Source organism: Ischnura elegans, chromosome 3 (genome assembly GCF_921293095.1).
Source record: "Ischnura elegans chromosome 3, ioIscEleg1.1, whole genome shotgun sequence".
In the NCBI taxonomy this organism is placed as follows: Eukaryota; Metazoa; Arthropoda; class Insecta; order Odonata; family Coenagrionidae; genus Ischnura; species Ischnura elegans.
In genome coordinates this window covers 51,527,939-51,548,784 of record NC_060248.1, presented here as the reverse complement: position 1 = coordinate 51,548,784, position 20,846 = coordinate 51,527,939, and the positions used below count along the sequence as shown (strand labels likewise).

The window sequence follows — 20,846 nt, the reverse complement described above, 5'->3', positions numbered from 1 at the left end:
TTGCATCTAATCAATCAGATTTTAAAATTGAATATTACGAAAAAGTTGGGATGAAATTTTTAATTCAGGCATTACCGGGTTAACTGAACTTACTGCATATGAAGCTGTCCAACTTCAGCAGGGGAAAAGAGTTCAAAAATCTTGTGGTCGACTTATGGAATTGGCCCAGACTCACACATTGAACATTTTCACCACCCCCTGTTATTGGAATGAAATAAAAAAAAGCTCAAATTGATGAAACATAATCTCTCTTGTGCTCAGTTAATTCACCAAGCATTTGCATAAAAATAACTATGAAGGTAATAACAGAACTTACCAAATTCAGCATCAACTTTCATGTTCATGATATCAAACTGCTGAAGTTCAGTGAGAGGTGAACAGGGATGCTGACTTACAAAAAATATTGGTTGGGCCCGAACCGGGGATCTTGTCCCGGGAAATTTTATAAGTAGTAAGTTTTTTAAGCATTTTAGATTATTCAAATGATCAAAATTAGAACCCTGATATTTCGAATTTTGATTAATGGATACTCTGGGGAAAATCTACAAGCCTGGCAAATTTTTTGTTCACACCCATAGCGAATTTTTGAGGGGGCTTGGGCCCCCTTAGGCCCCATGGAGTCAGTGCCACTGGAGGTGAAGGAGAGACAAATAAAGAAAATACAGAAAAAGAAATTAGCATCAAAATAATAGGGTAGTTTCCTTCACCAAAGAAAATGAAAGGCATTGATAGAGATTCATTACCCAACGTTAATGTATTCATAATATACAAATTATTTGGTTTTAGAAATCCAAGTTTAGATCGTAGCGGTGCCCATTGCCTCGCACCAAGGTGGCCTCACACAGCGGCAGCCTGAACTAGAATGACATCACACGCGCCTTTACCAGCATTCATACTTCGCCATCACATTTTCGTACGCTTGAAAATTTTCATATTTCATTTAATCGCGAAAAATAGATGTAGTCATTTAAAAATCAAAATGTTTATGACTGTCCTGACATCATCAGTGATTCACTCATATTACTTACTCCCACTAGCGAAGTGTGACATTTGCGAAGAATAGTTTTCTGCATTACGGGAAGGACTTCTTTACCTTCCATAGATCCCAAAGAAGTGGATCTTCTTCAATTGTTGTAAATTATGATCCTAAAATGAGTACCACTTCAAGGTACAATTGATTGATAAGTGTTACTTTGATTTTATTGTTAATGATTACCATTTATTGATGCTTAAATTGTTTATCTTATTTTAATTCTCATCGTTACTAACACCTAAAGACTTTCAATCATTATTCTCCAGAGTTTGATTTTGCTACAAATTTGTACTTTTTCATGAATCACTTTCAGAATAGGCACAGTGAAATTTTGTTGAATGAATGAATTTTTTTTCTGAAAGTGTTCCCGGTATTGCAAGAATTACACCCTGCATATCCCAACCTTACCCCTGCCAGATAACGAAACATTGTCTGTTAACACGGGATTGCTTAATTCAGAGAGGTTACTGTTCGATCAGGGATCTCCCAAAATAAAATTAACTTCTGATTAGTCACCCTTCCCAACAGTCGGCCACGACTTATTTTATTTAACGATCCGCGTGGTATTTCATCCGGGCACATCACAGTTGGACCACTGCAATATACAGCACAGATCGTCCTTGATTCAGTTTAAATCTGTTGACAATGGTTGGGTCTTACATGAAGGTTTGCACATTTGGTTGGTTCAATTCTTTAAATATATTTTTACGATAACTTATCATTGAAAATAAGCATTCAATTAAGCATTAAAATACGTATAATCCTGGTGACTCCACGAGAGCAACACTAAGAAGAATGTAATACCTTCAAATGCATGCGTGAAGGCTGTTCCTTTCCTGATTCCCTTTTGCATAATCAAATTTACATTTTACATAGGTAGGTATTCTAATTTTAAATTTATTGTCAATTTTATAATTATTTTTAGGTTTTCAAAGAATGTAGTAAAGCAGTACAAATAATATAACCTTCAATATGCATATGCATGAAAAAAAAACAAAAGCATTGCGGTGCTTCATGTGAGCAAGTTTGATGTAATTGTGGGTGACAGTTGCATCAAGATTTGGGAGCTGTAAGTAGAATTACTTGCAAAATGTTCAGCAATTTTTAAATTTTCATTTGTAATAAAAATTGGTGGAAAAATGCTTATTCAGTAATGCAGTACACTTTCGCCATTCAAGTGAGGCATTCGGAAAAAATTAATTATTCGTATTCGAATTCGAGAAAAATGCTATTCGACCCATCTCTAACATATGTGTACCTATAATAAAGCAGAATAGGTAGTGGGCCAGACAAATATAGCACATTATGTTAACTTAGAAAACAATTCACTCAGCTATAGCCTTAAAGGGTGAACACCAAAGATGACACCAATTTTCTCTGAATTAAGTGCACATACAATGGCATCAACCAAAAATTTTATGAATAATGCCAACACTCTTCACTTAAAAAATGCAGCTTTTTTATTCCCATCATCACTTGGTGAGTTCAAAGAAATGAACACAGACATGATGAAATGTGGTTATCACCTCTGAGGCCATTTTACATGGTACAGTTGTTTGCACGATGTCTAGCAGGAACATTTGCAAGAAGCTATTTACACCCTGAAAAAATTCATCTTGTGTGAATACTAGAGCAAAAGGCTCAAACGCTGAACAAGAAACAAACAGCTCTTGTTCCATTCAGGCATAGTCACCACTTGAATTTGTTCTTTTAGAAAAATTGTTTAACATAAAACAGAATTAACAGAGGATTTAACTATTTAAACTAATAACCAATAGGATAGCCAATGGAATCACACATATAAATTTCAATCAATTCTCAACAGCAATAGTCCTCAATTCATATATTTTCACATGGGTTTCTGGGTTCTATTTCCAACCAAGCACATCATCAATGAATTTATACAGAACTTGTAAACATACCAAATGTTTAAAAATTACATATAAATTCATTGATATTATTTCCCAGCATTTATCAATTCTCAGTCAGCAGAGTAAAACTTAGGCAGCCAAACTTACAGGGAAAGCAGAGAGAACAGCAAATTACAATGACTTGCTCGACAATGAGACAAAAAACTCCCACCCGTCCCAGCATCATCTGGCACACTGCTTCCAAGAATGGGAAGCACCTGAATCACATCACTCAGATTGCACTACAATGGCTTACAAATCCATATGGCATCATTGGAGAAAGAATGTTCAGAAGTCTGTGGGAAAAATAATTACCTGGAACACTTCATGATCAGGTAATTTAAAAACTCTGTTAGGCTCAAAGGAGTCCATACAGTGAAACACGCACCCTTATCACAAGCCAGGAGACACAATACATGTACATGAACAAGGTGCTCTATACACCTATATATAGATGATGATGACCTTCCTTATTTCTGCACCTCCGTGCTGGCAGAACAGTTTCCTGGGGGCTCAAATCTTGAAAGATTAACTGTGCCGTACATCAAGGAGTAATGCTCAGGTTCATGGGTGACGGCTGATTCAGAGATGGCGATGCTTCTTCTCCTGCCAGTCTAGATTTGGTGCGGCAAGGTACAACTCCCCACTTGAGCAGTTCGGTTCCTCCACCTTAGATGAGATCAAGCACAGTGAAATTAGACCTGAAACATCCCTGACCTCTTATGTAGATAGAGAACATTTAGGCACATATATGAGGTCATTTACTCAGCACCAAAATAGTTAATTTGATTTACAAATCTGGATGGAGAGGCAAAAAGAGATCTTCAGCAAAAACCATTCATTCAAAATTGGGTATTCAATATCACAAGAGATCCTATTTGTATCCAATTTACTGGGAGAAGAGCTAGGAAAAGGGGAACACATACATGCGATTTCAGAATTATTATTGACTCCACTAAAGGGCATATCATACCTAAAGGTATGCTCCTGCACCATGATAAAAGAATAAAAAAAATTAATTCAAGGATTAAAAAACTGCATCTGAAGAAAGAGAATTTAGTAAACAGGAAAACTTAAGAGCAAGTAAAGGATGATTAAATAATTTAAAATATGGGCACAAATAGCATAACATTAAAATGCAGCTGGATAAAGAAATCAAGTTTCCCGAGGCCAATATCTCAAATTACCCTATGGTTTAAAAATGTGAAATAAGATAGGACTTTTCATACTTCAATCTTTACTTAATTTAGGCAGCTCAGTTTTTTAACCTTCTTTTGGGAATTTTGCGGTTTCATCAAAAATGAAAATAGCTCTACTTGAAAAAATGGCTTATACGTAAATATTTTCAAAAGAAAAAAAGTGCTACATATAGAAACAGAAAAAGCATGCAAAGTTTAAAATAGATCCACATTACTTTTTACCTGCATCGAACCCTCTTCTTGTAAACTCCTCTTTTGTGCTATTGTGCGTAGCAGAGCTTTACCTTCCTCTTTTGTCTAAATGTCAGACATGGAAAGAGAACAGATATTATTTACAAAAAAAGTAAAGCACAACAAAACAAAATCATGAATGATGCACCATAATGTAACCTATCATATGTATACATAAAAGCTCTTTGAATGCTAAGAAATAAAATCGACCAGCTTGAGACATCATTTTAATATACAGGGGAACTGCAGTAGTACAATGTTCCAGATCCAAAAAAAAATTCCACAAGTGATAGCATCAAAAAAGTGAGTGGTCTCTCACTTTAGGAAGCCAATTTAACATAATTTCAAGAAAAACTCAAACGATAAATGTTATTATTCATTTATAAAAATGACATGGATTTAAAATTAAATCTATAGAATCAAACAAAAACTTATTAAAATATATTTACTGTATTGTAAAACACCATCTATTCTGAAGTCTAGAACAAAGCAATACATTTTTTTTCTTCTTAAAGTCAAAGTCAATAAAAGAAGCATATTTAGTGCACTTTGTATTAATTAATGCAGAGAATAAACCTTATGTAGAGATTTTTGGGAAAATAAATTTTATTCTACCTAAAATCAGTAAATTTAAAACATAATTAAATAAAATTATTGGAATTCATAAAAAAATAAGGGCCCGGGCTATGCTGCATGAAATATATCTTGAGTGAAGTCCATTGGCTTTGAAATTTGACACATGTATCTGCCAGCAGTTTAGAGATATCATACAACTAGGATTGATTTATATGTAAATAGATTGGCAGGGTTAAGCTTTTGGGGTCATACAACTGAAGGTCTTACAATCAGGAATGACTTCCCATAAAAATGAATGTATTTACCCTGGACCATCACGCACATGTTGTAAAACTGAGAAAGCTGTTAAATTGTAGGTTGTTCACCTGAGGTTACATGATGCAGGCTTGCAAATTCCAATTATTTGAAACCAAAAGTTTTAAAATACTTGCTTTTATAAAATGCTTCTTACAAAAATCTTTATTTTAATGGCTAAGTCGGCATTCAATCTTTAACAAATACAAAGAGTCAACCATGGCACAAGCCCATCTAGAAAAATTATCAGATAAGAAATTCTAAGAAATAAAGAAAAAAGTGATTACTCTAACAATGGGTTCAAGCATAATTTTCAATTCAAGTCATATGTTGAGGCCAGGCAATTTACAGGTTGTATCAATACTTGAAACATTGTAAGCTAAAATCGTAGAATTTTTGAGGGCCACACAATAATATTATGTGGAAAACTGAAAAAAAATTAAAATGTGTTAAGGGGAGAGTAGTCAGATGTTCTCAGTCATCCTTGTGTATTAAAGCATAGTACAAGGAGGGAGAAGATAAAACCTTCTTAAAAAAATCGGTACTTATCGGTTACCGCTAAACCTTTTTAAAAACATCAAAACAATTCAAAAATGAAAGCAATTATGTAATTCATTTAGCAAATTCAAACTCAAAGATTCTTAACTGGTGGCCACATCTTGACAATTATTTCCAACAACGAATCAATTGGATTGCCACCTTTCCATCCCTTGCGCACTTTAAACTCTGCTAGGTATGTGTCCTAGAACTTGAGCTTTGTTCCACGCTGCTTTTTGTTCGCCACTTTGCTGAGCCCCACTCTCAAAAAAAATTCCTAAGGGCAAATTCATAGATGTGGAACAGGACTCTTCCTTAAGGCATTTGAACTCGACTCGATGTCTGATGTACATCTTCATCTCATGGATTTCTTACAGATTCATTTCTCTGGTAGAAGTCCTTTCTCCAGCAATGATTTGTTTGCCTCTTCTTTGTTTACAAGCAAGTCGAGGAGGTTCACACTTCACCGTTGAACATGGCTACAAGCGTTACATATATTTAATAGCAAATAATGAATTACCATGAAGATCATATAATTATGCTTAGTATTTTTTTTTCTCAAATTTCTCATCTTAAGTATCTTTTTAAAATGTTTGGCGATAACCGATAAGTACCAAAAAATCTATTGGACTATCATGTATAGGTAAATAGATCAAGGTGAGAAGGATTTAACTCTAAAAGGGATACCTTAGTCTTGTATACTGAACTGGCAAAGAAAATTTGGCAGAAATAAAGAGAGCAAACTTTCAAAAATCATATGGTTTACTGAGTTACTTTCTGTAGCAAAATACTTAGATTTCATTCAAAATCCACCTGCTGAATTCAGAACACCTGGTGCCTTATCATTAAACAAATAGGCCTCCTTAAAGTACATTAATGAAGTAGGCAATGATATTTGATAAAAATGGTGAGACCCCTAAAATTTAAATGAAAAATCTCACGTCCAAAGCAATCTACCGAATTATGTTGATTTGAACATCACTACTATGAATAGAAATAATTAGCTTTAAATTCTGAATGAATTACATTTTATCATTGGCTTTCATGCCACTTATCATGCCCAGTGCTGAATAAATAAGATGAAATTTAAGGTATCAGAGCACAAAATTGAATAATTTAAGAATGAATATTACTTTGCATAACTTAATAAAGACAGGTTTTATACCCTAATTGTGAGGGCATAAATCCTGAAAAGAGATCGTAGTTTACCATACAATCCTCATCCTAAAATATAGTTCATATCGAGAGTAATCATAGTGTACAAATATTCAGCAGTAAAATTTAAAAGATAACAATAAAATAGAGATCCTTTGGTACCCTTCTCTTCTCAAATATGCTTTTATTAAAGAGTATAAATCATGATTATCAACTTCCACGAGTAATATAGTTCTTATCTTACCTCATCATACTCGAGACATCGTTGAGAATAAACGTACGCCTCATCAAGGTTGTCACGTCTAATAAAGTAATTTGCCAAGAACTTGTATGCTTGAGCCATTTCAATGCGGTCTCCACCACCACCACCAATTCGAGGGCTGGCAGAGGAAACAATGGGTGTAGTTGCAACAATACTCCCACTGCCAATAACAACTGAGCCATCCTCCGTCCTTGGCTCATTTTCCTGGACATACTCCTTGTAAGACTCTGCTGCATGATCCAGCTCCTTTAATTTCTCATAAATCCTACCAGGAAAATATACTGAAGGTCAGTTTCTAGTATTAATTCAATCAATAAAAGATCAACTCATGGGCGTAGGGCAAAACTAGCTGTGGTCGTTCAAGTTGTAACTTTTTTGCACAAAAAAGGTTGATGAAACCAAAATTTTAAGGAAATTATGACAGCAATTTATTAGTTTTTGTAATTATTTTCTTGAAAAAATAATTATGTTTATTTAAGTTCATATGTTATACTAATATCATTTTTCTTCAAAAGGAAAATTGGTTCATAAATTTTGTTTTGAACTAAATTTATTTTTCCTTCTCAGTTGCCCCCTATTCCCCCCCACTGGGTATGCCCATGGATCAACTTGACCCTCAATGCCCCAAAAATGTGTTATCTTTGCTCCTGGGATACTGTCATTGACTGATCAGAGTCATAAACATCATTATATTGCGAGGGCAGCATTGAAATAACTGAAAATAATTATGTACTTTCGTATTTTAGAAATGACTTTTGATTTTTTTATCAAAAAGATTGAAAGGCTCATTGAAATATTAGGAGGTATGAAAACGCTGCAAGGAAAGTAGCAGCATGTAATAGAAGACATTTTATAAAATGAAGATAGTAGAGATCATAACATGCACAGATATGTTATAGAAGGGTCAGTTTGCTTCTTGGTTCTCTAGGTGCTTAGGCTATGAACCATAATCAAAACAGAAGCAATAAAGAAAAAATAAGTATCAAAATGAGTTGCACAAAATTCAGTTTGAAAACTTCTCTCAAGTACAATTTACATTACATAGTTTAAATAGTGATGATATGGAAACAACCACTCATGATATAACTTGATACATAATTTTAAGGTAGCTTTGATAATACCACAACCAAATTTAGATTTGATTTAATTTCACTAATAACCTAAAATCAAAAGTAAAAACCGGAACCGATGCCAGGAACCAAGCCACAGTAGAAATCAACAAAGAAGTGGAACCGACCCATCCTTCAAACATGCACCACAAAATTTCACACATGTCATTTTAGCGTTACTATGGGGTACATATATTTCAAATACATCCCTACCTCCTTCCAGTTAAAATCTTCCTTACTTCATACAAATTGAAATGGTGCTGGTCGAGACTGAGCTTCAAGTGCATAAGTAAAAGCACACACAGGACATCCACAAATGTTACATTATTAATTTGAAGCAAATTCTAGGTTTCAAGGCTTAACTTCAAAAAATTTCCAGGGTCCAGGGTCTTAATTTAAGGATCCAGGTTAACACATTAAGGATTATATGTAGATGTTTTTATGTGAGCCAATGAGGCATTTTTCCAGTTATATGCCAATTGTTAATTTTTTTCATCTCATATTCTCATACACCTATAAAATTTCATGAATAAAGTAAGGAAATAATTATGAATACTTGCCAAAAATGAGAAATGAAACAGTAGTAGAGTGCGTAGATTCACACAAAGAATAAACCTGAGATAGGCTAAGGTAGGTACATATTAAGTTCTGTTGGTAAATATGTCTGGTAATGAAAATAATAACAATTAATGCTTATCCACGGCCAAAATTCAATATACATTGATATTTAAAGTTGTAAAATGTGCAAGAGAGGAGGAAAAAGAGTACTTGATAAGATACTGACAGCATCATTTGTAACATAAGTTAGCTTTATGTTTCTAATATGCAAAATGGCTGACGGTACGAAAAGTCTACCTAAGATTATGTCTCCAATTTACTTATTTATTATACATATTTCCACATTATTATGCACATAAAACCATTAAAAAATCTCTATTTTTTAGCTTTCATGGCTGATTTTCATTGAAGATAACGGATTTTTTTGCCATGACATGACAAAATTACATAAATATTTCCGTCTTTTAACCAAAAATCCATGAATAACTAATGGAAAATTTCCAGTTCAGAAAATTGAAGCATATTTCCCAGATTCTCTGGTTATCAAGGGCCCCTGGACACAAAGACATACGTAAAACTCACGTTTTATAAGAAAAAAATGAGGACGTACTTGGCCATTTTCAAGAGAGCTCCACCTTCAATGTCACCAACACCACGGGCTTTCTTGTAGCATCCAAGAGCCTGTCTCATTCGCTCCAATTTCTCATAGGTTTCTCCAAGAGCAACTAGCATTCGACTATCCATAGGTTTCAGAGCTTGCGCTCGGTGATAATAGTAAAGACAGTAAGCAGGCATCTTCAGTATTTCATAAGTCTGCCCCAGTCCATACCATGCACGGTAATCCCTCCTGTTTACTTCTAAAATGAAAAATTATTAAATTTTAGCTGTGAACTGATTATGTACATATATAACACACAATAGAGGTTATAAAATATGTAACAAAACTAAATATGAATGAAAATACAAGAAAAAATCAAACGAGGCTAATTAGACGGAACAGTTTTAATAAATATAAGGCAAGGAAAAAGTGGAAGTTAATTTTTGTTGATGTGGTCCGTAACTTTACCTTGGGAAATGCATGTCCATATACAAACATTATATCCTCAAAACTCCCAATATATATCTGATTATGAAAATTGATAAAACAGTTTCAAGCAGTGATCAAATACTTGTTTTTGAAAGGGTTACCACTGAAAGTGATTAAAGCTAAATTGGATGACGTTCATGGAATACCTGCTCTGGTGTTTTCCACTATTTACAATTGGGTAAATGAATTTTATCCTGGCCATACATCCATATAAGATAAACATCGCTTCAGGTGCTCTGTGGATGCGTTAATCCCTAAAATGATTGACAAAATCCGTGACGTAGTTTTAAGTGATAAACGAATCAAAGTGCATGGAAGATAGTTGAGGCCATGGGCATATTGCACAGCACATCCAATAAGATTTTGCATGTAAAATTGGGTCTGGAAAAAATCTCGGTAAGATGGATGTATGTAAATAATATCTGTGCTCTTTTGCTCACAGTGGAGAATAAGCCCATAAGTATGATCGACTATGGGGCTGCCTTGGCTGTTTTCCCTCACAATGCTGAGGACTTTCTACCTCAATATATAATTTTTGATGAAATAAAGATTCATCTCTTCACTACAGAGACAATGGCGCATCTATATCAGTAGATTTTGAAGGTGAACGGGCTCCAAAGCAGGCAAAGATGGTGCAATAGGCCGGTAGGGTTAAGGTTGGTCTTTTGGGATGGATGCACAATAATTCCTATCAAATACTTGAAAAAAGGTAAAACGTCCTTGTATGAAACAATAAAAGATCCTATTTCATCAAGACAATGCACAGGTACACAGTTACGATATCAAAAATTTTGGAATTAAATCTCAAATTAATACAAAATTGACTGTATTTATCCGATTTGGCCCCCAGCGACTTCTTCTCATTTCCCAACTTGATGAAATAGCTTGGTGGACAAAGGTTTAAATCCTAAAAGTAGCTCATTGCTGAAAAAAGTGTCCATATTGAGGAGCTTTTGAAATTATACCTTAAAGATGGCTTTAAATGTTTGGAAAAATACTTAGAAAAATGTATACAGCTGAAATGAAACTATTTAGAAAAATAAAAGAAAAATTTACACAAAGTACACAATTTGTTTTACCTTACTCCTTTTTCTGAAGACTTATATATACTCTTCGTACCATCACTCAGAAAATCCAATTACCAATGCAATACTTTTTTATTTAACCCCCATGACGGCAATTTTTAAAAAAGTTTAACATCATACTCAGTGGGGAATACCTCCTTCTCCACAATCTTCTCAGTGGTATAAGTTCCTCGGTAGGGTGAGGGACATTCAGACAGGCAATTGGAAGCCAAGAAGGGGAGATAAATGGTAGGATGAGGCGTTGGAGGGAGAGAGAGATTTGATAGGTAAAATCTGAACTACTTCTCACTCCAAACTGCAGACTATGCCTCAGCACCAACTTCCCCCAGGATTTCCAAAGTCCAAGTGTTTGTCTTTAGGACTGCTAATTAAGTGTTGAACAGCTGGTATCGCAAGTTCAATGATAGGGTTAGAGATAGGGTGTCAGACAAAGGGGGTTGGATACATGGGGTCGGAGACAGAGGGTTGAAGGCAATGGTCAGAGACAGAGTGTTGAAGGCAATCGTCTAAGATTAGTTTACCAGCCTTCAAGTCGAAGGCCTTTGCACAAAATTCCTTTGCACATAAATCCTTAGCGTGAAAGATTCTTGGTGTGAAAGTCTTGCAGTAAGTCAAAAGGGGGTCAGGAGGAAAATTTCAAGGGTGAGGGTACCATATTTTACACCATATGCTATTTCATTGTCCATTTTTTCATGAGCACTGCCGAGTCAGTTATTTCGTGCTGCAGAGCCGGTAAAAATGTCATTTAACAGCTAGAACATTTCCTCACAGATCCTATTTCGCTGATCATATCTACAGATTTGATATTCAAGTGGAATACCTATGCTGTCCCTTATATGCCCTGCAAACCAGCACTATGATCCTATGACCATGCCAGCAATATGCGCTCAATTTTTGCGCACTTGTTTTTTTATGCTAAGGAATCCTGAAATCTCATGAGCTCTGCACTAGGAAGTATCATTAGCGCAGACATGTACCACCATCCCCAGTCTAAAGCAGCCTGTGCACATCAACGTAGTTTTTACTGCCGCTGTAGTATTTGCACAAACCCCCCTTGTTTAACCGAGGAGGTGAAGCATTAGTTTGCTCTGTCTCTCCTTTCCTTCTTATATAACAGGTGAAAATCCACCGGACGTGTGAACTCTCTAACAATACAAATCTCTGCACTAACAGCCTGGCTACAGATCAAAGTTGTGTCCCTCACAACAGGGGGTTTGTTCACGACCTCACTAAGAAACGTTATACCTCAATGAAAACAAACAATAAAAGATAGCTCATAAAAAATGGAAAAATTTAGTTCACGCAAATACCTCATAAATTGACAAAATTTATAATTTTTCCATTATCTACATCATGAAAACAAACAAACTCTCCAATAGACGTGACATAAAACACAGTCCTTTGGGAGTGTTTTTGCATTATACAGTACACTCCCGATTATATAGGCTAATGATGGGGAGAGATGGCACGAATAATCGGAAAACACGGATAATCCAAACTTACTCTTCTTAAATGTCTTGCAATGTTCATAATTTACTTAAAACAAACAATATATGTATTGTTATTTATGCAGTTATTGTTATTTAAGAGTGTTTCCCGGACTCATTGAGAGCTTTCTCCACCAGTTCACGATCTTTTTAGCGGCGATAACATGGTTATACTCGTACTATTAATGCTCCATTTAAGGCCTAGTTTCAAAAACCATACATCCGTGGCTGTGAGATCACGAATAATGAAAAATGGTTTGCTCAAATGCTTCAAAACTACTGCTGGACGTCGAAAACTACACTGTTAGGCACCACAACATGTACTCGCATCTCGCGCAAGTTGGCCGAGTCACAACTGCTGCGTGCCGTGTATCCGTGATCAAGGAGCACGGGCGCACACTGCGAGGCTTGGAAAACAGAAAAACGGCACTCCTGTGAATGCAGCTAGCGCGTGATCACTTCCATTTTACGAAGGGGATTCTAACAGAAATAATAAGCCCAGCGTATCCTAGCATTAATGCTGTAATTCCGATGATTTTGCATCCGATAAAAAAAAAAAAAATAAAGATCGCGGAAAAAATTGAGCGAGAGTGAAAATTGTGCACGGATAATCCGCAACACGATTAAACCGCAGTCGGATAATCGGGAGTCTGCTGTATTATGCTTTTTGAGACATTGACAGAAAAAGATTTCAAATATTCACAGATTAACTTATGAGTGTTGAGTTCTCCACAAAAAACATTCCACAGGTGGTTTAAAGAATGTTATGAATAAATAAATAGAAATTAAGTTCAATCTCACCAATAGCTTGACGATAACTCCTAATAGCTGCATTTGTATTCTTCATTTCCATAAATTCATGACCCATTAGTGTCCATGCTGAGAGGAAATAAGGGTTTAATTTCAATGCACGAGTGAAGTACAGCACTGCCTTTTGGTGTTCTGCCCTTAAGCTGTAAAGATTACCTTTAAAGATAAATAAAAGAAGATTGACGTAAGCACAAGCAAATCAAGAATGCAGAGAGCCATGTGTGAGAAAAATATCAAGAGCAATTAAATGGCACATTATTCAAAATCAGAGGGCCACAAAAAATAAATACTAATGGGAACTTGAGGGATTTAGGACAAATATCATTAGTGATGAAATTAGCCTAAGATGTTAATCATTAGGGCCAGTGTTATGTAACATAACATAAACAAGCCACCATATTGTTTTTATATAATTTAAAACTGACAATGGTAGTGAGGGACGGGGGGATTGTTGTGAAGGAAAACGGGGATTTGTGTATGGAGAGTTGAAGGAGGCAGACGTGTTTTAAGGAAGGATCGGGATAAGGACTAAGAAAGGTGGCAGTGTAGCAGAGAAAGGAAGAGAAAGCAGAGAAGGGGAGGCGCCTACGAGAGGAGAAGAGAGCGGGAGGAGAGGAATATAGCGGAACTCAGGATCCACGCTGATGCAGTTCATGGCGGTGGTTCAGAAGAGCGGTGGTGGTAGATATAAATGGAATTGTGATATCATGGTGGCTTTTGATGTTGGTTTTATGCTCTAAGTTTCAAAATATAGAGTTTGTTTCGAATTGTATTGGAATTATTTGTTTATAAATAAGTGAAGATTATAAAAAGTTACAGTTATGATGAGAATTCTAACGAGCGAAACAATTAGTCTAAATCTGGTCTCCCTATTACTGAGCTTCAAGCATTAGGGTAAAATACATTTTAGATGCAGGAAGATATTGTTGAACAGAAGAAGAAGAAGTTACATATAATGTATTACATTACCACTTTATATAAATTGCAAATAGACATATCTCATAGAACATTATACTATTTTCAAAAATACAGTCTTTCCACTCAGAACCATAATTCAAGTAGAACACATAAGAAAAGCAAACATCAGTTAAATAACAACTAAATAGTTCAGTGCTGATTACATATTGTAATGGAAAATAGGCCAAAATGGATGACCATAAAAGACCAAGAATTCATTCATTCTGGGAACATTTAATTCTAAATCAAACACATCATACCTCCTACTGACTCAGTTTTGAATTCAACTTGGTATACATTACAAAATATTTTACTAATATGAACCCAAAATTTGATTTATCTAGCTTTCAATGTTTTTTTGTAATATGCTCCCAAACGTTTACCTTGGTTTTTATTTCTTTGCATTGAAATTGCACCTCATGGCAGACTGTTTTATTAAAAAAATGTTACCATGCTCACTATTTTAATTATGTATGAACAAAATGAATTTTCGTAGACTTGGACACAGCCACCTTTGCTGGAGTGAACAGAAGCACAAATTAATGCAATGGGTGGGAAAGAGATGAGAGTAGAGGTAGTGGGTGTTGTATATGACAAGATCAAGTAGTTTGGGGGCCTTCATGAGGTTCCCTTAAAATTTCTAGATAAATTGAACCCATGTTTATCCTGCCTGGCATGTACAGACAGAGAATACGACCACCACTGTAACGAGAATGGTCAACTATCCAACCTTAGTGTAGGCCAAGCATAGCTTAATTTTGATTATTTACTTATACATTCCTAATGTTCCTTTACTTATACTTATATGTATTCCTAATATTTTCATTATTTCCACCTTTAACTCCTTAACCCAATGTAAAGGCCTTAGTGCCGTTTTTGGTGTTAAATAAATAAATTATCTTATGGGAGCCAGAGCATCAATTCAGCAAGGCCCTTGCTCTATTGAGGATGAAGAGATGCATAATACAACAGCCAATGAACGGTAATTGGATACTAAATTATTTTCAGAACTCTCCTCTGATTAATAAATAAGGAAATGATCAATTCCATAACACTTACATGATCAAATATGTAATATTACATCCATATGAATTTTAAATATAATGGTAGGAGACGTAACTACATATGTGCCTCTCACAATTAAAAATTTAATTTTTTTCCTGCTCAAGTAAAAATGATAACTTATATTCACCAATCGTATACGAAGAATAATTATAATTAAAATACAATAAAAATCAACTAAATAGCATAAATATAATGTATTCGACTGATTTTTGAAATTATTGGAAAATGGCCAACCAGGAATTAAGGCACCCCTTGAAAAATACGAGCAACCCTACAAGTGTTTAACATTTCCAACCCTACAAGTGTTTAACATTTCCACTACACTCATACTCACCAATAACACAACATGTTTCGGCTCTGTATTCGTCAATTTGAGTGGCATGATGAGCCAAATTGGCTAGCTCCACCTTTAACTCCTTAACATAAAGAAGATTTGAGTACGTGTCCAAATTGTCCAATCGGTATGGGTCACACTTCTGAAGTTTTTGAAACAGTGCAATTGCTTGATCCACATCTGAGAAAGTAGAAAGAGAATTCCAATTTAGAAAGTTCAAATGGAAGCCATGAGATCAAATGATCATCCAACATTTATTCAAGACGGTAGTAAAGGGCTATCAGACTATTTCATAACAGTAAAAATTCAGCTTTTTCTTATCATACACTTATATTCATGACTTGAAAAATAAAATACTCTAGTCGTATAATGCAGCAGAGAAATCAAAGTCATTACCTCTTTGATTGTGGTGTGCTATAGCAGTCTGGGCTGTAATGTAATTGCTTTTACCAAATCCAGCATGAGAAAGAGACCAATAAGTGCTCAATGCCTCAGCATTTAGCTGTATTTCCAAATAAACGTGACCAAGGAAAAAATGCTTAATCCAATGACTTGGAAGCTTCAGATCAACTAACTGAAATAAAAGAGATTTAAAACTACATGAGTCATACTTGGACCCTTCATAATAATAATACTAAAGACAAAGAAACTTTACACAGATTATAAAATGAATACCCCAAAAAATGAAAACTATTTTTGAAGTAGTGAAGAGCTAAGGAGCTGATAAAAAGTTATTCGCATGCAATCACTATAAATACTCAAAATTTACCAGTCTTTCCAAAGATCATATCAATTTGGAAAAAAATTAACTAATAACAAACACAGAATGCTTTTCTATGCACAGCAGTATGTCCTTAGCAATCGGAAATTGTATAAAAAACCACCCTAGTGCATACTTTGTCAATTGAGAAAAGGTTTTTATGCCTCGTAATTTTTTCTAACTGGCCCTCAAAAGACACTTCAATGGTGGTCAGTATACAAAGTCATTATGTATTCACACATTCCTCTTTCCTTTCCATTTGTGTTCTCTGACTGGCACTAAACAATCCAGCTTAATGAATCACAGCTTTTCATTAAAAACAAAAAAAGGAAGAAATTGTACTCCTACCCAGTTACCTTTCAATTCTGATCTTCTGTGTTCAGGCATTACCCCTAACAGAAATGGAATAATCAACTCGTTAATAGTCATTTTGAATTGGGTTGAATGAAGCGGTTTATATTTTTCTTTTTTTACTTTCATTGCAAATAGTGGAAGGGAATTAGTTCCTCATATGGCTAAAAATAATAAAGTTTCTATTTCTATTAACTGATTTACTTATACCCCAGAAGCCTACCACTCTGTGCCAATGTTGGAACAAGATGACAATGTTGGCATTCACTAGTCATGGACTGCCAATGAAAGCCCATAATGGCCCAATATTGGGTACCCAATATAACCCTACATTATAAATTTAATGAGTGCTACCACTTCTGGTTACATTGGTTACCCCATGAAACTCAGTATCGGCTACTCCAATATATTTTTAATGCTTAATCACTGAATTCACCAATATTTTATACCTCAGCGCACATGTTTTCATGATAGTTTTCACACTTACATATTCAAGGCCTGCTTATTTGAGTCCACACACAACAATGTTTTCTCAAGTCTATGTACAGCAGACTCCCGATTATCTGGCGGTGGTTTATCTGTGCATGAGTTTTACACTTCTTCGAAGTTTTTGATCAGTAGGAAAGGAAACCGGTAGGGAAAAAACTCTTAATTTTAGAAGATTCTTCAATGGCCAACCAATCGCAAATTAAGGGAAATGTTGTCTACGATCTATGATTATATATTTCATACCACAAATGCCGAATTATTGCTGTGGTCTCGCATTCAGTTGAATACAGCCACTTTTCGTCGCACTCGTACATATTTATGCGGAGACTATTCAAGGTCAAACTGGAGAGGAAGGGAATAGAAGAAGTGAAGGCAGCAAGGGAAGTGGAAGTAGAGAAAGCATGAGTCATAGCCAGGCACTTGCCTGCATAGAAAAAATGCCAAAAGTCTTTGTTTCCCTTAACCACTGCTGTGCGATGGGGTGATGGTGCTGCCATTACCTTCACGGAAGCTCCTTGTTCATGTAATCTAATTATCAAGATGTGTGATCGGGTAACCGTGTCCCACATCAATTACATACCCAGCAACTTGCTCAAGATGTGACTACGCAGGGTTGTGCCTGATAGTGTAGTTTCTGATGTTGTGCAGTGGTTTTAAAGCATTCCTGTAAACCTATTTTCTGAATCCGTTATCTCGCAGACACGGGGGTGCAGTTTTCGGAAACCAGGTATTACATGGAGCAGTAGGAATACGAGTACATAGAATCACGTTATCGCCACTAAAAAGATCGCAGTCGAGAAAAGATAGCAGTGAATGATTCCGGTAAGCAACCTAAAAAGTAACAGACAATGTGCATAAATAATAATAATTTTTTTGATTTACATGAATTATGAAAAATACATGAAATTAAAGTGAAATTTTGGATTATTCATTTTTTCCGATTATTTGTGCTGCCTTTCCCCATCATTAGCCCGGATAATCGGGAGTATGCTGTCCTATAACAAATATCCACAGTCACAGAAGCTGCATTACCCTGACTCATATTTTCTGTACAGACCGTAATTTAACAGAAAATCTAACATTCCTTTTTTAAAATCAACAACAGTAGATCCACAGCAGTATCTCAGTATATGTAATGATAATATATAGTACTCAACAATATTTTTATGATTGGATGCAATACTATTGCCATTCAAATCGTGTTTAGTGCAAAACATTTAAATGATACATATTTCTTTTGCAATTAATAATCTTGTTGCATACATTAAAATTTGCATTTAGTAAAATACATCAGCTAGGATAATTTATGCTAGTTCAATGTAAGTTAAGACCCAATGGGGGGCTAAAGCCCCTCTTGTTCCTCCATGAAACCACCCCTGAGTGCATATCAGCATATAAATATTGAGTTACCACATAGGAGACTTGAAGAAAAAAGGTTAGTAAGTATTTTTTTAATGAAGCCAATAAAAACAAATACTCCCACACAGAAGGGGCAATCAAATTAGAGTGGAATAGCGGGTTAAGCATTTGGTGATTGAATAAAGGGGGTCCCTGGTTCTTGTGTGAAGCCCCAGAACACTCCAACAAAATTCCTTAAAGCTAGAAGATGCTCAGGAAAGGAACTGGGCTACTAATAGCAACTAAACTTGAGTTGATCTCTACCCTTACCAATCTGAACAAAATTTGGGATGAAGCACAGAGTGAAAAGGAAAACAAAGGCTTGATCTTCTGAGTTTGTATAAGAAAGATGATAACTAAAATCTACCCATTTCTCTAATACTGATAGACATAGCTCAAACTATCCTTAGAATTGAGGGTTAAAATTGACTGACTTCAGCACATTATTGAACGCTGATTTAATTTTCTAGAACTATTTAAGTTTCAAAAGATAACAGATACCTTAAAAATCAATAAACCTCTCACCTCTGAAAATGAAAAGAAAATGACAATTAATCATTAGTTCTGAAATCACCTTTGAGCGGTCTGTGACTAATGACGCCAGTTCTAACCATGCACCCCAATGTGTTGGTTCTGCATTGACAGCTGCAACAAGAGCTTCTTCAGCCTCTGCCAGTAAGTCTAGACGTTTTGCCACGATTCCTAAAAGGTATAGTCCAAATCCGTCAAGGCTAGATGACCCTAAAGAACCCTCAGATCTTTCTCGTCTCAGGTCCGATGCCAATTCACGTAATGGACCCATTTCAGATGGTTCCATAACAGCTGATACTATTAAATGACGACAAAAGACATTCATATTACAAATCTCGGTTACCAGCAAAAGTGAACTAAAAACCATGAACACAGAGGAATTTAAAAAACATGTATCTATTTAACACATCCATTTAAAAGCTGAATGACAAAGAAATTATGAATACACCAACATAAAGCACCAAAACAATGAACACCACAATAAATAGAATTATTTTATATCTCACATGTTTTTTCGGTCATATTGTTAATTCTTTTCTTCTCGCTGGCTAAATACCGCGAATACAAGTGGAGAAATCTCGTTTTTGGCACGCGACATGACTCCGTGAAAAAAGCACACCTATAATAAATGAAAGAATGATTAGCATCACAAAAATTCACAATGGAAACATAAGTAATGGAATAATTACCTATCATATTCTTTTAAATCAAAGTAGCTCTTTGCCAGCAGATAACTGTCACTTTCAGACGATACTTTATCTTGATCGTAATTGAGCTTCACATTATCTAATTTAACGTCATTAAGGGCATAATTCAACTCGGCAAGCCTGCAATAAACAATGAGTAACTGGTGAGGAATGAGTATACTATAGCAGCACACGATAGGAAAGTCGATGCACAGCACAACAATATTACCACTTAGCACTATTCATTAGACCTCTCTGAGAACACTTATGTATCCCTCTCAGGAGATCTCCCTTCACAGCCTTCAGATCGAAAAACAACGAGCCTTCATCCATGACCAATATTTTTCGTAGGGTATGCACAGGAATGTTATAGTACCCCCATTTCATACATCACCACATTGTTCCCTTACTTTGAATTGCCCAAAGGAACTAAATAAAAGGAGGCAAGAGCACATGAGGATACTTCGTCGTAAGTGTTGCCATTGAGCGCGCATTTTATTTGTTCGCCAAAAGTGGCCGCATAGTGTCGCTAATATGCAACGGTATCTCGTTCAATTCAACTCTGAAGTGGAAGCGGTCTCGCTAACTCCGGCTTAAATCGGATGTGTTTTCCTGTTTTATTGGACTCTTTAATTGGGAGTCGAACGCGAATCGTCTCGTAAAAGTGTTAATTTTATTGTTATTCAATGGCTGTGCCTACTTCCTCTTATATGTGGATATGGTTAACCGGTAGCGTCGTGAGTGGCGATTTTTAAAAACTGATTGTAATGCACACGTAGAGGCAACAGTGTTAGCGGCATAATTGAGGTTCCCCTACTGTAACATTCGTGGAATTTCGAATTCTTTCAGAAAACAAATAAGTAGTTAAAGGCGCATCTTTATACTTGTACAAGTACCAACATTAAATGTTAAAAAGAACAACTTATTGGATATTGTTTAAAT

General features: G+C 35.5%; 1 protein-coding gene across 2 annotated transcripts; it reads right to left on the bottom strand.

Annotated features, from left to right (window-relative positions):
* Positions 1–2,470: 2,470 nt before the first annotated feature.
* LOC124155773 (cell division cycle protein 23 homolog) lies at positions 2,471–20,430 on the bottom strand. 2 transcript variants are annotated; one of them, XM_046529864.1, is made up of 11 exons: positions 20,134–20,430; positions 19,908–20,045; positions 19,725–19,837; positions 19,262–19,515; positions 16,086–16,263; positions 15,690–15,869; positions 13,325–13,489; positions 9,475–9,721; positions 7,180–7,462; positions 4,358–4,439; positions 2,471–3,612 (listed from the first exon to the last, which is right to left on the bottom strand). In XM_046529864.1, the coding sequence occupies exons 1-11, from the start codon at positions 20,289–20,291 to the stop codon at positions 3,488–3,490; spliced, it is 1,923 nt and encodes a 640-aa protein (XP_046385820.1). In that variant the 5' UTR covers positions 20,292–20,430; the 3' UTR covers positions 2,471–3,487. The 2 variants fall into 2 exon arrangements, with proteins under 2 accessions (XP_046385820.1, XP_046385821.1); XM_046529865.1 differs by having other exon boundaries at positions 4,365–4,439; positions 20,134–20,429.
* Between the last annotated feature and the right edge of the window lie 416 nt (positions 20,431–20,846).